The 16963-nt window shown below is 35.3% G+C and overlaps 1 protein-coding gene across 2 annotated transcripts in view; it reads right to left on the bottom strand.

Moving 5' to 3' along the window:
- Positions 1-16963, bottom strand: part of AP3B1 (adaptor related protein complex 3 subunit beta 1) — a 269037-nt gene that overhangs the window by 171109 nt on the left and 80965 nt on the right. For both annotated transcript variants that reach the window (XM_040450164.1, XM_040450154.1), the window contains exon 7: positions 16412-16594. In XM_040450164.1, coding sequence (XP_040306098.1) covers positions 16412-16594 — 183 coding nt within the window. The remainder of the gene's footprint in view (positions 1-16411; positions 16595-16963) is intronic.

Here is a 16963-nt window from a genome sequence, read left to right as displayed (position 1 = left end):
AGAGAAAAGAAAATGTTATTAAGAAAATCTTAAGGATGACAAAATACATTAACAATATTGTAATTACCAAAAAAAAAAAAAAAAAAAAAACAAAACCAAAAACAAAACATGTACGTAGAACCACGCAGTTCAAACCTGTATTTATCAAGGGTCAACTATATTTGGGAACTCTCTGCATTTTCTGCCCTCTTTTGTTATGAACCTAAAACTGGTCTAAAGAATCGAGGGTAATTTTAAAAAAGAACCAGAGGAGGGAAAAAGAACCACTGAATTTACTACATGAACCTCTCTCATATGAAGATAGGTCTCCCTTCATTTTGTATGGACCACACCAAATGGTAACATAAAAACATCAGAATAAAATAATCTTTTCACTCTGGTCTAAAATATTTACTTTCAGTAAAAAGAAATGTTATTACTTTAAATATTAACTTTATGAAGGCAAAAAATACCTTCTACTCCATAAAGTGTATTTATAAAGGCATAGTTTATACATCTTTAAAGTACTGTGACTATTATTACACAGACTCACGGAATAAAGAAAGGTTAAAATTATACTTAAGTAGCAATACTCTATTTTTTTATCTGACACTCCAAACACAAATGTTCCACAAAAACTGTAGTAAGTCAGTGTTTAAGCCCACAATTTTTTACTCCGAATATAAGCTTTGATTTTAAGAGATCTTAGGATACAGAGAGACTTGCTCATTTTATCTCAATGGATTTACTACGAAATAAACACAAACTATGATCTTTATGTCAGTTCATAAGGAATAACAAAATATAAAGAAAAAAATAAAATTGACAAAAGTTAAGAACTACATAATGTAAAATCTGCTTATATATAAAAATTGATGAAAGAATCAAATATTCCTGAAAAACATCTACTTTTGCAACATGTGACCAGTAACACTGGAATCAGTAGAAATAAAAAGCAACTTCAGCTGAAGTAATCCATGATGTTAGTAAAGCACTTTCACAAGTATCTTACTGGATCCTTAAAACAACCCCATGAGGTAAGCAAAGCAGGTATTCACCATCTTTTTCACAAGATGAAAGACCTGAGGTACACAAGTTTGTATGAATTTATCAATAATCTCACAGACTGAAAGTGCTGGGGCCAGGATTTTACCTCAGAATCATTATTCTTCATCTTGTCATCTTTCTCTCTTTTATTACCTTGGAATTTACAGTAGTCAAGAAAAAGACACTGAATATATCCACTCGCCTTCTGAATTCAGTGATAGCCTGGAGGGCACTAGCACCATCTAAGATTTGTACCAGGACAAAACAATCTACAATCTGCTGTGGACACAGACTATCACCTCATGTTTAAAAGCTATGCAGGGGGGGGGCGCCTGGGTGGCGCAGTCGGTTAAGCATCTGACTCCAGCCAGGTCACGATCTCGCCGTCAGTGGGTTCGAGCCCCGCGTCAGGCTCTGGGCTGATGGCTCGGAGCCTGGAGCCTGTTTCCGATTCTGTGTCTCCCTCTCTCTCTGCCCCTCCCCCGTTCATGCTCTGTCTCTCTCTGTCCCAAAAATAAATAAACGTTGAAAAAAAAAATTAAAAAAAAAAAAAGCTATGCAGGGGAATACAACATGACATTCTCATGCAATCCATGATAGCTGTATTAGTATAGTAACAAAATACCACAGATTGGGTGTCTTAAGCAATGGACATTATCAGTTTTGGAGGCTGGCAAGTCCAAGATCAACATGTTAGCATATTGGGGTTCCTGGTAAGAACCTACTTCCTGCCTTGCAAATGGCTGCCTTCTCATTAGGCCTTCACATGGCAGAGAAAGAAAGCAGCAGCTCATTGGTGTCTCTTTAAGGACACTATTCCCACAGTGAGACCTCCTACCCTCACAACTTCATTTAAACCTAATTATTTCCAGGGGCACCTAGCTGGCTCAGTCAGTAGAGAATGCAACTCTTGATCAGGAATGTAAGTTCAAGCCCCACAATGGGTGTAAGAGACTACTTAAAATAAATAAAATCTGGGGTGCCTGGGTCGCTCAGTCGGTTAAGCATCCGACTTTAGTTCAGGTCATGATCTTGGGGTTCATGGATTCGAGCACCACGTCCGGCTCTGCTGCTGACAGCTCAGAGCCTGGAGACTGCTTCAGATTCTGTGTTTCCCTCTCTCTCTGCCCCACCCCTGCTCGCACTCTGTCCCTCTCTCTCTCTCAAAATTAGTAAAAACATTAAAATATATATATATATATTTTTTAATAAAATCTTAAAAAAAAATAAAGCTAATTACTTCCCAAGTCCTCACCTCCAAATACCATCACATTAGGGGTTAGGACTTCAACATATGAATTTGGGGGAACACAAACATTCAGTTCAGAGATACTATAGCAATATACTGGTGGTATATCTCTAGGATATTGGGTTAGATGTGCCTAGCAAGACCAGAGCGGGTAGGTGATTAGCAATATCGTACTGGCTTAGTTAAATGAGCTATTCAGTATGGATAGCACGCCTTACCAGAGAAATGCATTCACTACGGAAAAAGGGTCACGTTTAATAAAAGTTTAAATTTAATATTTTTCTCAAAGGAAAAAAAGAAGTCATCTCCCTCCCCCAAAATTAGGTCTATATAAAACAAACCAGGATATGCATAGTGGTTGAGACTTTTTTCCTTTCGTGTGGTAAATGCTATGCTCTTCACTTTACATGTTTTATATCACAGCCCAGTGACCACTATGCCACACAGGTGGAAGTGTGGGTTTGAGGACCATTGAACACTGAATCTGCCCCCATACATCACAATTACAGAAACACCTGTGCCCAGTAACTTTCTGTTGAGCCACTATGAAAATTCACAATGTTCAACTGCCCACAGCACTTTTCATTTCTTATGACTAAATGATCAGCTCCAATACATAAGAAACAAGCTTTCTGAATGCAGCAGTTTCCAAACTTTGTTACTACGGAATCTAGATCTATATAAGGCATTTTTTCAAATTTTTCTGAAATAAAATATACTTGTCACAAATGGGGAACTTAAGTAGGGTTCCAAGACATGAGAAAGAATGGTCCTAATCATCTGAAAACTAACTAATCCCTATCTAATGATGGGGAATAAATATGAATTGCTTTTTTGTTAAGCAGAATACATTTTAGAGTGGTCCTCATTCAATCATAAATTAAGAAATAAAATTAAAATCAACCTAAGTAGAACTAATCATGACTCCTCATGTATTCATTCTTTCTTTACCTTCACCCCTGAAATAGAGAAAATACACTAGAGAAGGTAGATGTCTACTGAACTGAAACTGAAAAATGTAATTCTCCTTTACGACAATGAAAAAGAAGAACAGGGTTAGAGCAGAGGTTATGAAGTATTTGTGGACATTTCATGGAGGAGGCAATAAATCAGTAAAGTTTCTGTTTTTTTTTAGTCTTATGGGGAGCTCTAAAATGTAAACAGAAAAAAAAAACTATACCGTAGATAAAGTAAGGTAGATAGGGATCCAGAAAACAACAATTTAAAAGCTTTAAAAAGCAAAAAATCTAGGTTATAAAAACTCTTTAAATAGAAAATTTTAAAGGGACCACTTATTTTTCATTAACTCCAAAATATTGATATACCTAAATTAAGTGATATCCTTTGAGTCACTGCTAGAAGTTATGTAAGCAAGTTGTTCTAAAAATAATATATGGATAACCGGTCAAATGCAGAGCTAACAGTTAGAAGTGACTGCTTAGTGAGTGGAAAGTGGAGATAAGAAGGGGGAAAAGAATATACTTATTACACAATGCAGCAATTCCACTCTTACAGAAATAAAAACATACGTCTACACAAAGACTTTGTGGCACTGTAGGCAAAGGTTACAGCTTCCTGGGTGTACACAAAAGTTTAGAGTTCAAGCGTAAGTACAATCTATGACTGCCAGAGACAAAGAGATAGATAATTTGTGTGTTTATGTGTTACAAAAATTGTATGTTAAATAAAGAAAAAAAAGAAAAGGAATAATTTATAATATTTACCCATACATATACCATTTCTTTCATTCTTTATTCTCTTCTATAGTTATGAATTACCATCTGTTACCAGTTCTCTTGAACCTAAACAATTTCTTGTAGTATTTCTTATATATTTCCCATGTATGAATTTTTCAATTTTGTTCATCTGAAAATGTATCCATTCCATCTTTATTTTTGAAGATTAGATTTGTTCAATACGGAATTCTTTGTTGACAGTTTTTCCTGTCAATAATTGAAAGATGATATTCCATTGCTTTTTAGATTCCACTGTTTCTGATCAGCAGTTAGCCATATCATTGTTCTTCTATACATAATGCAGTTTATCTCTGTCTCTTTCATTGTTTTCTTTTTCCCTTTTGGTTTCAGAAGTTTGACTATGATGTATAGAAGTGTGACTTTTTACTTGTTTTGTTGGAGAATTTGATAAGTTTCCTGGATCAGTGTGCTTGGATTTTCCCCCTTCAACTAAATTTGAAAATTTTCAGTCTTTATTTCTTCAGGTATTTATTCTGTTTCATTCACATTCTTTACTCTCATTCTGGAACTTCAGTTAGAAGCATTTCATTCTGTTTGATATTATTCCACAAGGCTCTCAGACTCTCCACTTGCTTTTTCTGTTTTTCAGACTGAAAAATTTCTACTGATTTACCTTCAGGATTCTTGACTCTTTTACTGCCTCCTTTCAGCTGTTAAGCCCATCTACTATACTTTTCATTTAATCATTGTATTTTTCAGCCCTATATTTTCCATTTGGTTCTTTCTTTTTTTAACTTAAAAAAAAATGTTTATTTATTTTCAGAGAAAGAGAAAGCGAGCAAGTGAGGGGCAGACAGAGGGGGAGAGAGAGAATCTCACGGCAAAGTCCAATGTGGAGCTCAAACTCAAAAACCCTGAGATCATGATAGGAGCTGAAACCAGGAGCCAGACGCTTACCTGAATGAGCCACCCAGGCGCCCCTCCATTTGGTTCTTTCTTATGAAGTCTTCTGTCCTGTTAAGATTCCTCATGTATTCATTCCACACGCCGATGTTGCTTTTAGTATTTTGGCCATAGATATAACTGCTTTTATTTACCTGTAATTGCCTTTTCTTGACTATCCTGAGGTGACTTTCTACTTGACTGTTTTTTCTCTTGAGCAGCAGTTATTCATTTGTTTCTCATGTGCACTGATTTTTTAAACGTACATTCTGGACACGATCAACCACACACTATAAATGTCTTCCTTACAATGTACTGAATTCTTCTGAAGTATATTGATATTTGTTATAACTAGTGTGCTACTGATCTCAAACTCCAAACTCTGTCTGTCTTAATGTGGCCAGCAAGGGGAATGTCCACTTAGCTTTTTTATCTTCCAGGAGCTGCTTTTTTACTACATCCACTAGAGTCTTTCTCATACATCTCCACTTTATTGTTCAGCCAAGGATTTGGATGCTGTTCACATGCATTTCCAGGGGGTTCATCCTTCTGTGGTTCCCACACCCTCTGGAACTTCCTCCAAAATGTTAGGTATTCTGCCAGTCTTGAAGTCTGTTCTCTGACAGCTGGGTAAGCAAGGCTGTGGCTCTTTCCATTACCATGTGAGTTACAGGAGTGACCTCAGACAAAAACCTGCAAACTCAAAAATCTCACACCTTGAAATTTCAGCCTGTTGTATATAGAATCCTCTCTAGTTTTTTCCTACTTGTGGCTGTCTTACAGTGACTTTAGATAGCTGATTTTTGCAAAACATTTCTAGAGAGTTAACCCAATCAAGGCATTCTATTAGTAGAAGCTGAAACTCTTAAGTTCATGAGGTACTATATCTCAACTGCAAGTCAAATGTCTTGATGCTTTTTATGTGAAAGTACACCTTTTTCATATACCCCCACCACATCTCAGTTTTCTCATGCCTCCCATTACATCCCATTAGCCAGAACTGCATTATATGCCCATTCCTAAACCCATCACCTACGGGAGGAACGTAATTATTAACATTAACTAGACTACATTAGGCTCAAGAGCAACATGGCTTCTTCAAAACTATGCAGGTGCTCAATCTCTGTAGAAAATGTTTGCAGGGAAGATCTTTCAATGGGGGGTGGCTGTTTGAGACAATTAACAGTGCTGCATTCTCTACACCACCTAGACAACAATACACTGGCAGAATCTGTCTGATGTGACTATTTTAGAACTGTGGAATTTACTGAAGGCTTGCTACTTCCAGGAAGACTTCAGTGATTTTAAGATATGTCTCAGACATCTAAAGTCTATACATAGACACAACTAAATGAATCACAGAGTAGAAGAAAACTGGATGTTTCAAATTACATTATTAGTTTACAGAAAATCATCTTTTCTCAGGTGAATACAGAAACTATTAAGCAGCAAAATCACAAAATTAAATGTAAATAAGTGACTTGTCAGGTGATTCATTATTAATTATATCCACTCCTTTATGCTAGAATAATAAAACACAGAGAAAAATATGAGGAAATGAATGGATGATACAGTCAAGAGACATTACAACAATACAAGTATCTATGGGAGAATATAAAAAAAAGCTCAGAGAAAAGAGGAAACTTAGCAGACAGATATCAGAGAAGGGCAAAAGAATGAATAACCTTTCTTAACTCCTTAAACTCTAAGTCTCTCCTCCTAAAATTCAGTTGGTACATGTTAAAAGTCATAAAATACTTAAAACTATGAACATTTTGAGACTTCTAGGAAAGGATGGTAAAATAAAGACAGAGAATGCAATCTCTTTTCCCAATATAAAAAATGTGAGGAAAATAAAAATATTAAAACTAGCAAAAAAGAGTCAACTGTAATGGAACAAGTGTCATAATCTATTGGCACAAACTTTTTTTTTTTTTAATTTTTTTTTTTTCAACGTTTATTTATTTTTGGGACAGAGAGAGACAGAGCATGAACGGGGGAGGGTCAGAGAGAGAGGGAGACACAGAATCGGAAACAGGCTCCAGGCTCTGAGCCATCAGCCCAGAGCCTGACGCGGGGCTCGAACTCACGGACCGCGAGATCGTGACCTGGCTGAAGTCGGACGCTTAACCGACTGCGCCACCCAGGCGCCCCATAAACTTTTTTTTTTTAAACAAAGCTTTTTTTAAACAGCAGATTTTAGAAACACATATTCCATGCTTCCTGAGAATGTTCATTAATAACCTTCTCCTCCCCAAATTTAGAAGAAAACAAAGAAGAGTGATTCTTATCTTTTCAATCTAATGGGTGGGTAGGGTGGTGAGGGGGGTTAGTGGTGAAAATAGGTGCTGAAGAGAAGCACACGGCAGAGTAAACAACAAAGCTGGCTCTCCCTGAGAGAAGTGAAGACTCTGGAGCAACACTGCCCAAAAGAAACTTTTATGGTAAAGGAAATGTTTTATATCAGCACCATCTAATAAGTAGGGACTAGCCATGTGCGACTACTGAGCACTTAAAATGTGGCTAATGCATCTGAAAAATTGATTTTCAATTTTAGTTAAAACAGTCACATGTGGCTAGCAGCTACTTTATTGAGCAACAAAGTTCTTGGATGAAGCAATGAATAACAGGAATTAATTTAAAGATCAAGAATATCTTTCCATAGGAATATACTAGGTGGTATGAATACTAATAACGAACATTGAAGAAAATTCCAGAAAAACTGCTCAGGCATTCTAAAAAAACAACTTCAATCTCTGCTGATGCTAAATTTACTACCCCCAAAATTACTCCTTTCCCCAAATGCCCTAAGGCTACCACTAAATCAAAAAAGAGTATGACATAAAATACACACACCTCAAACTGAAAACTGAGAGGAAGAAACAAACTATCTTTAGGTGTGGGTACAAAACTAATAAGTCACACTGTGTCAGAATGAATGTCTGTACCAGAGTTTCCCAAGTATATTCAATATGAAAAGAGCACAATAACTATGCTACATATTCACAGCACACATTAAAAATACAAAAGACATGGGGCGCCTGGGTGGCGCAGTCGGTTAAGCGTCCGACTTCAGCCAGGTCACGATCTCGCACTCCGTGGGTTCGAGCCCCGCGTCGGGCTCTGGGCTGATGGCTCAGAGCCTGGAGCCTGTTTCCGATTCTGTGTCTCCCTCTCTCTCTGACCCTCCCCCGTTCATGCTCTGTCTCTCTCTATCCCCAAAATAAATAAACGTTGAAAAAAAAAATTAAAAAAAAAAATACAAAAGACAAATCATTCTGGAAAAAAATATTCCCTATGTATCGAAAGTAAATTCTCCAAGAGGTTCTCAAGTTCTTGAACATGAACTCAAGAAAATGGAAGTTCAAAGATGAGATGATAAAACTATATAATAAAGGAAATGTAAGACTGAAACTTGAATAAGTAAAATCCAAAGCGGGTGCCTGGGTGGCTCAGTCAGTTAAGTGACTCTTGATTTCGGCACAGGTCGTGATCTGCTGGTTGATTAGATCAAGCCCAAATTGGCCTCTGTGCTGGCACAGAGCCTGCTTAGGATTCTCTCTGTGACCCTCTCTTGTGGGAGTGCTCTCTCTCTCTCTCTTTCTCAAAATAAATACACAATAAAATAAAACCCAAAGCAGTATCATTATCAAAGTAAACAAAAACTGTTAAAGACAGATAAGATCGCTGAAAATCAGATTACTGACAAAAAGACTTGAGGGGTGCCTGGGTGGCTCAGTCAGTTAAATGTCTGACTTCAGCTCAGGTCATGATCTCACCGTTCACAGGTTTGAGCCTCAGACTGGGCTTTGTGCTGGGCCTACTTCAAATTCTCTGTCTCCCTCTCTCTCTGCCTCTCCATCACTCATGCTCTTACCAAAAAAAAAAAAAAAAAAAAGACTTGAGAAATACAAATGCAAATAAAAAGACAAACACTGAAGCAATTTTTTTAAAGGTGACAGAGTACACAAAGACTGTAAAATAGCATAACTGGTATTTATGAAGCATATAAAAGACAAACGGAGCAAGAAAAAAAAACTTGGAACATCAAAGAAAAGAATTCAAAAAATTCTACAAAATATATGAAGAAGTAAATATGTAGATCAGATAGAATGATCTGCATCAAGAGGCAGCTTCACTAATCTTTATAGAGTTGGAAAAAAACAGCTTTCTGGGATACAAACAAAAAAACCAAATCACCTGCAAAGGAAAAAAATCTGTGCCTACAAGGAGAGCTCTCTGAAGAAGAAGAAAAAAAGGTGTGACCCAACAGTATTATATCCAACCAAGATGTCAAGTAAAAAAGTAACAAGACGGGACACATGGGTGGCTCAGATGGTTAAGCTTCCGACTCTTGGTTTAGGCTCAGATGATGATCTTACAGTTGGTGGGCTCAAGACTCACATCCAGCACTGTGCTGCCAGTGTGCAGCCCGCTGGGGATTCTCTCTCCCTCTCTCTCTGCCCCTCCCCTGCTGCTGTGCTCTGTCAAAATAAATAAATAAACTTTAAAAAATTTGTAAAAATTAAAAAATAAAAGTAACATGGCATTTCAAATACATAAGCCCCAAGAGAATACTGATGCCACCAAAAAGGAGTTAATAATGTTACTATACAGAAATAATATCTGCAAAGTCATAATTAAATGAACAATATACAATTATTTAAAAATTCTAATAAAACTATATTGCAAAGATGGAATAGGGACAGAGTGAAACTATGAGATAATATATGACAAGAATGCCAAATCTTCCATTTCTATAATAGGAAGTCATTCATAAATCAAGAAACAGCAATAAGTGCGTATTACTAAAAAATATGCATATTACTGAGAAACGGAGAAAGTTAAATACACACGTGTCTAAAAGAATTGGAGGTAGCTAAATCCAGGCATGGGGAAGGGTGGAACAGGAAAATGTTTCTTACAAGCCAGGTGGTATTATGTAATTTACTTTTTTAAAGCACGTACATGTCTACTTGGATAAAGATTAAAATATATTTTTTGTTTTTTTACTTTTTATTTTTTTTGAGTGAGAGCGTGTGTGGGTGCAAGTGGGGGAGAGGCAGAGGGAGACAGAGCATCTCAAGCAAGCTCCACACCCAGCATGGAGCCCAATGCAGGGCTGGATCTCACAACCCTGAGATTTATGACCTGAGCCAAAACCAAGAGTCCCACGCTTAACCAACTGAGCCACCCAGGTGCCCTAAAATATTTTTCAAAAGGAAACTTCAGGGGCCCCTGGGTGGCTCAGTCGGTTAAGCGTCCGACTTCGGTTCAAGTCGTGATCTCACGGTCTGTGAGTTCGAGCCCCGCAATGGGCTCTGTGCTGACAGCTCAGAGCCTGGAGCCTGTTTCAGATTCTGTGTCTCCCTCTCTCTCTGACCCTCCCCCGTTCGTGCTCTGTCTCTCTCTGTCTCAAAAATAAATAAACATTAAAAAAAAATTTAAAAAAAAAAGGAAACTTCATGGATTAAAAAATCCAACCAAAAATAAATTATGAACAAGAAGAAGAGTAAGGAATCTTTAAGATAAATACTTCATAACTAATGGAGAGAGGGAAACCCCATTTCAATATCTGCTAGTGGTCCACAGTTTCCCAATAAACTGCATATTGAACTCTTTATCAATAGGTGCCTGAAAAAGTGCACAAAAAACTTTTGTATTTGAATTGTACAGCACGGATCCTACCTTAACTCCTCCCTACTGTTATTTAAAACACACAAGAGATTCAAAAATAGTTCATTAGTAAGACACAATACAAAATTTATTTTACAAAGAAAATTAACTTGTAAAGAAAATTAAAACTGAATAAAAAATAATCTCTAACATGTAGGTCCTGGAAGACAGGACATGGTGGACTCTCACAGTACCTTCGTATTTTCAGAAAATTGCCAATCAAGAACTACGTATATGAATTTTGTGTTCGGATTAGTTCTTATTTTACAGCTGTCCCTAAAAAACTTAAGGAATTTATCTCAAAAATACTTTAAACGAAATTCTAAACTGGAACTTTCTTACACCCACCTAAGGTTTTATAATTGAAATAAAGATATACTGAGAGAAATAAAAGTAAATTCATCACTCCAAATTTCAAAATGGCATGCATAATGCCACTAGAATTATATTAGCTGGATTCATATGCAAAAAGTAAGCGCGAGTACATAAAGTTTGAAGTTCTAAATCATGAAAGTAAAAAAAATTGATAATTCTTGCAAAACTGTCATCTCCTAGAGAAAGTTTAAGGTTAAAGAGCTAAATTCATAAAATTAAAAACCTTTCTCAGGCCCCAGAACCCGAGCTTTATTTTGGTTTATAATTAATACCACTAAAGGGTTTTGGGTTTTTTTAATACTCTTAAAATTTACTTAGTGTTTTATAACATTTATTTTCTAAAATTCATTTTTTCTACAAAAGTAACTTTAGTATTAGAGGTTTACATTTATGCTTCAAGTATTCTCCCATAATAGGCTTGAATGACACAAAGAAAATCTTTAAGTAATTTTATATCCTTGAAAATTATACAAACTTGACCTAGAATAAAAAAAAAAAAAAAACCTACATGTACTGTAAAGAGTAAGGTAAATTTGAGAAAATAAAAATGCAAATATGCATTTTAGCAGTCTCTTGAATTTATTAACCTAAAAGGTTTAATTTCCATTTTCCTGCATCAGCTTTATTTATAAAATGTCGTGCCCTATAAATACGCTGTTATTTTCTATAGTCAAGCACCCTCTTAACAAATCTTCTCATTAATATGTAAATTTAAAGTCAATCGGTCTTCTCCCTGACAGCCCCATGAATTCCTAGTGCACTGTATAATCGGCTTTGACTTGGCATCCACTATTTATCATCAAAGATGTCAGTTAGAAAAATTATGGAAAATGCACTGCAATTGATATGACTGCAATCTACTTTGTCAACACTTAATTGTTCCTCAAATCATACATTTACATATAAACAGCCTAAATACTGATCTATAATGATGCAAATAAACTAAATTAAAAATCTCTTCTGCCCCGAAGAAGCTTGTTTGTATATGATGTGTTCATTTGAGAACTTATTGACAAAAGCATGTTACATCAGCTCATCTCAAAAAAGGTTTCTACTAATTTTCAATCCCTCAAAAAAATAATTTTGCTACCTTTCAAGTTTATAAACAAATATTTTAAAAATTCAACAAGAAACATGATTTTTCTCTCTGAAAAGCAAATTTAATTATAGTTGTTAGCTAACTGCAATATCTAAGCACCATGGATTGGGGGGGGGCGGGGCGGGAAACTTCAAAAATGGCTTCAACCAGGATGCAGTAAACAAAAAGAGAAAGTTATTAAAGTAAGCAAAAAGATACTTTAACTTAAAAGTCAAGGGGCGCCTGGGTGGCGCAGTCGGTTAAGCGTCCGACTTCAGCCAGGTCACGATCTCGCGGTCCGTGAGTTCGAGCCCCGCGTCAGGCTCTGGGCTGAAGGCTCGGAGCCTGGAGCCTGTTTCCGATTCTGTGTCTCCCTCTCTCTCTGCCCCTCCCCCGTTCATGCTCTGTCTCTCTCTGTCCCAAAAATAAATAAACGTTGAAAAAAAAAATTAAAAGTCATGAGGTAATAGAATATATAGGATATATATCAAAATATAAATCTGATCCAGGCATCAGATTACTCTGTTTATATTTCTGGTTCCACATTTTATAAGCAATATTGTCTTCTATGAGTTGTTAAACATTATATGCCTCAGTTTCTTCATCTATAAAATGGGTCTAATAATCGTTACCGTCCTATCTCAAATAAAATACTACAAAGTACAGCAAAATAATAAACTGTTAAATTTAAAGTATCACAGTATTATTTTTCATATATTATCTTAGTATCTGAGAAACCCTTTGATTTTAATAAATTTAATATTTAAAGGCAGTTTTTTCCTTTAAATAACTTTTAAATTAATCTATAATTTTAGTGAGACCGTTTTCTCATTTGTAAAATCTTTTACTTCAAGACAAATGACTCTTTATATATCATAATATGGTGTTCATATAGCATTTATATAAGTGACTTCTGCCTGTATGTATATGGGGATGAGGTGCTAGAATGACCACCTTTATATTCTGCTAATTGCATGGAAAAAAAAAAAAACACATTCAAGACCTGAAGGTGAAAAGATAAAAAAGGATTTTAACAAGTCAGCAATGACTATGCTAGCATACTGATCCACTTTGTCTTTCTATCCCGTAACATTCTTAGCAGTTCTTTACCGCATGATAGGCTTTCTACAACATGAGAACTGAAAAATGAAAGCAGATATAAATGCAGAATCCTCCTAAGTTTCTTCCAGCTTCATGATTCAGGTTGCCAAATTTTAAAGTTAAAATTACCATGTACAGTCCTAAAAAGATGGATGCAAGTTAAAGTGTAAGCCATAAACTCTCCAAGGCTACAAGTGCTTGGACTGCTCCCTCAAAAGTTGCTCAGTGAAACAGAATTCTAACAAGCCACAGAGAAAGTCTGAGATGGGTTAACTCAAAGAGTAAGCATGAACATGGTCTAAATGATGATAACCATTTGAACTTTAATTTTATAAAATGTATCTGTACTAAAAGTCTAACATCTTGGACAATCCCTTGCTTCTAATACTGCAATAAAGAATGACCCTTTCAAATCTTTCCTGCTGGTACCGAACAGAATACATATGTATACAAAGAGACACAGCCTGTTATCTTGATTATTTTGGAATCAACTGATACCACTTTAAATTAACAAATAAAGTGAAATATGTTATCCAAAGTAAAATTTATAACCACTACAACAACGGAAATTAAGCAGTTGCCTCTAAGGGGTCAACCAAGAGGTTATGATATGAGAAGGACGACGTCGCTTTTATTTCACCATGTGCCTGACCTCGTTGTACAATTTAAAAAAAAAGTTATGTTTATAGTTACCTAAACCCTTAGAAATCTTCTATTTTTAGTAAGGTTTTCTTCTTGTCTTTTTTTTTTTTTTCTTTAAGCCAAGGAATCTTTCTCAAAGGAAGCCATATTCAAAGCTGTATATGAAGGGCGGACAAAGATGAAGGCTGCTCTGTCTGGAACAGAAGCAAGAACCCAGAGAGCTGCAGAGTCTAGAGCACCACTGTCCCCCCGCCCCCCACCACTACCCCGGGGTTGTTCCTGTGGCAATGTTACAGCATCCTGAGACCTGAGGTGCACATCTGAAAACGAGTGAATTAAGTCTATTAACCACATAATGTAGAGAAAATGCCAAGGTCAGAATGCAAGTAAGTGGCAAAGGTAAGAAATTACTGAGCCCAGTTTCAATGTACCCAGGACAATGACGGGATTCCATCCCATGTTTGTAATAATTAATGTCCAAAGAATCCACATGTGAAAACACAAGGAATACATATAGCCCCAATTTGTCAAATTATCTGTCAAAAGAGTAAATATATATGGCAGTACAAAATTTAACTTCCTGGCTTTGTAAATAGCTTTAAACATGACTTTTATGTAAAATAACATGAAATATAATTCAAGGAACAGAAACACAAATAGACAAACTACAAAAATAGAGATTTTAAAGTCTGTTACATATTTTTAGAAGATATGGCAAGGAAAGATTTTAACTGTAATTTCTACATAATAACAAAGCAAAGGATCATTTGCATACAGATACTGAAAATGATTTGATGGTGACCGGGAAGTAAAATTTAAAATCTTATCAAAGAATGACAGTGGTTAGATAAGGCAAAATTACTTTATAATAACCTTACAACAGGAAAACAAAATATCTAAAGAGCACTCTGGAAAAGGACCGGCTGAAATCAAACAAGCTATCATTAGCAACAAAAATGTCTGGTCAAAGTTATCATTTACATGAAAGGGCCAAGACTTTTATAGCACTGGCATGTCGTTGCTTAATCCAGCAAAAGTGCCATCAGAAATTTACTTTGCTCAATGATTAATACAATTTATTTTATATAAAAAAGCAATCAATTTAAGAGTCTTATATGGCATGAGACTTTTATATATGAATAACTCAAAACATACTTCAATTTTAAATAACCTAAATACTTTCTTAATATTAAAATTAAGATGGAGTCAGTAATACAGATAGTCTTCTGGATAAAGATACACTTTAAAAATTTTTAAATACTTTTTAGTATGAATAATACTTAGTTACCATAAAAAGCACTGATGAATATTTTAAACATTTAAACTTCTTTAAACATCTGAAAGTTTAACATGACATCTTAAAGTATGTACTATGAACATTCCTCCATTCTACATATGTTTTCCACTTCCTTTATTTCTAAATAACAAAAGTGAAATGTAGTAAGCACTCAAGCCCTACGCTTGAGTTTCTATACAAACTATTATGACATAATTGGGGGATTTTTGATCTTTTACTTTTTACACAGTTGATTTTAAAAATCTACTATAGATTTTACTTTTAAAAAAGTATTATACCTTTTTTTAATTTAAATGTAGTTGACACATGTTCCATTAGTTTCAGGTGTACAACATGGAGATTCCACAACTCTACACATTCTGCTGTGCTCACCACAAGTGTAGCTACCATCTGTCACCATACAACACTATTATGATACTACTGAATATATTCCCTGCGCTGTACCTTTCATCTCCATGACTTATTCATTCCATAATTGGAAGCCTGTACTTCCCACTCCCTTTCACTCATTTTGTCCAACCTCCCTCCCACCCACTTCCACCTGCTTTTGAAAAAGACAAAAAAGAAATATCACAAGATGAGAATGAATGTGCTAGTCTTATAATACTTAATGATTTCTTTTTTTAAACAAGCTTAAAACTTACACTTAAATATTAAATATATACACACAGAGATCGCTATTGCAAACTATGCAGTAAAATTTTTTCAATCGTCAATAAAGTAACAAGAAGGTATGTGTCTAGGTAGGTATACCTCTAATGTTAATATGCACAAAGAAAACAACTTCTTTTTAAGGCATATTTAATTATTAATTTTACTAAAATTCTATTAGCTTAAGTGAAAAAAAGGAAAACAAACATTTTAAAATACAAAACTAGGAAAAAGTACTTTAAAGGTCAGTAATATTTACCATTAAAGGCAAGATATTCTCTTAAATTTACATGTGCTAGAAGCACATTACCCACTTGTACGATTGAATCACTTGAGCAGTTGAGACTTGAAGATATGAAAGCAACAAACTGCAAAAAAATCCATGATTTGGCAATATCCCTGAAAACACTGTATCACGCTGCTGCTCCTAACAAGGGCCTCCTGCCAGGTATCATGCTAAAAGTTTATACACTATGTCATTAAAAACAGGTCAATCGGTACCAAAATAACGAAAAATTATCCTTGCATTTATATTTATTTTCTGCTTTCCAAAAGAACATAAGAAAAAAAAGTCCTCCATAAATATGCAGACTTCTATTATCTTACTCCTATACACATTTTTAAAAGCCCATCCATGTTCTTAATCTTCATTAAGTGGAAGATTGTTCAACACTTACCTCTTTCCAAGGACTGACAAACTGTGTACGAGCATATCGAGTTAGCATGTGGATTATGACAACCTGCCCCCACTCTTCTACATCAACTAGTAAATTACAGAGCTTGCGGTAATTCTTGTGAATCAGATCTATTCTATCCGGGCATACTTCTTCAAAAGCCATAACAACACTGCCAGCTACCAGCTAGAAAAGAAAGAAATAGTAACTCATTAAAAAATGTCTTCCTCCCCATCAAAGATTCTATTTAGGCATTACAGAGATACAATCAGTGTTATGACAATGAATGTTTAAAGAATTCAGTTATTTAATTAACAAAATGATTGTTTAAATAACAAATTTTAAGTGTCACTCAAAGAATTTTTATAGCTGTAACATGTCTGAAAAGCTAATACCTTCCTGAAGTATTACAATTAGAGAAGTATCAGTACTACAAATCCAACAATTTTTTTGTCACGTTAAATATCAATGAATTGTTCACACATGGATGGACTCAACATATTCGTCATGTACATTTTTCATTTTTAAGCTAACCTAAATTCCAATCTAAAGATT

The sequence above is a fragment of the Herpailurus yagouaroundi genome, unplaced genomic scaffold, assembly GCF_014898765.1.
Source record: "Herpailurus yagouaroundi ecotype Mexico unplaced genomic scaffold, PumYag 29, whole genome shotgun sequence".
Taxonomy (NCBI): Eukaryota; Metazoa; Chordata; class Mammalia; order Carnivora; family Felidae; genus Herpailurus; species Herpailurus yagouaroundi.
This window is presented reverse-complemented; position numbering and strand designations above follow the sequence as displayed.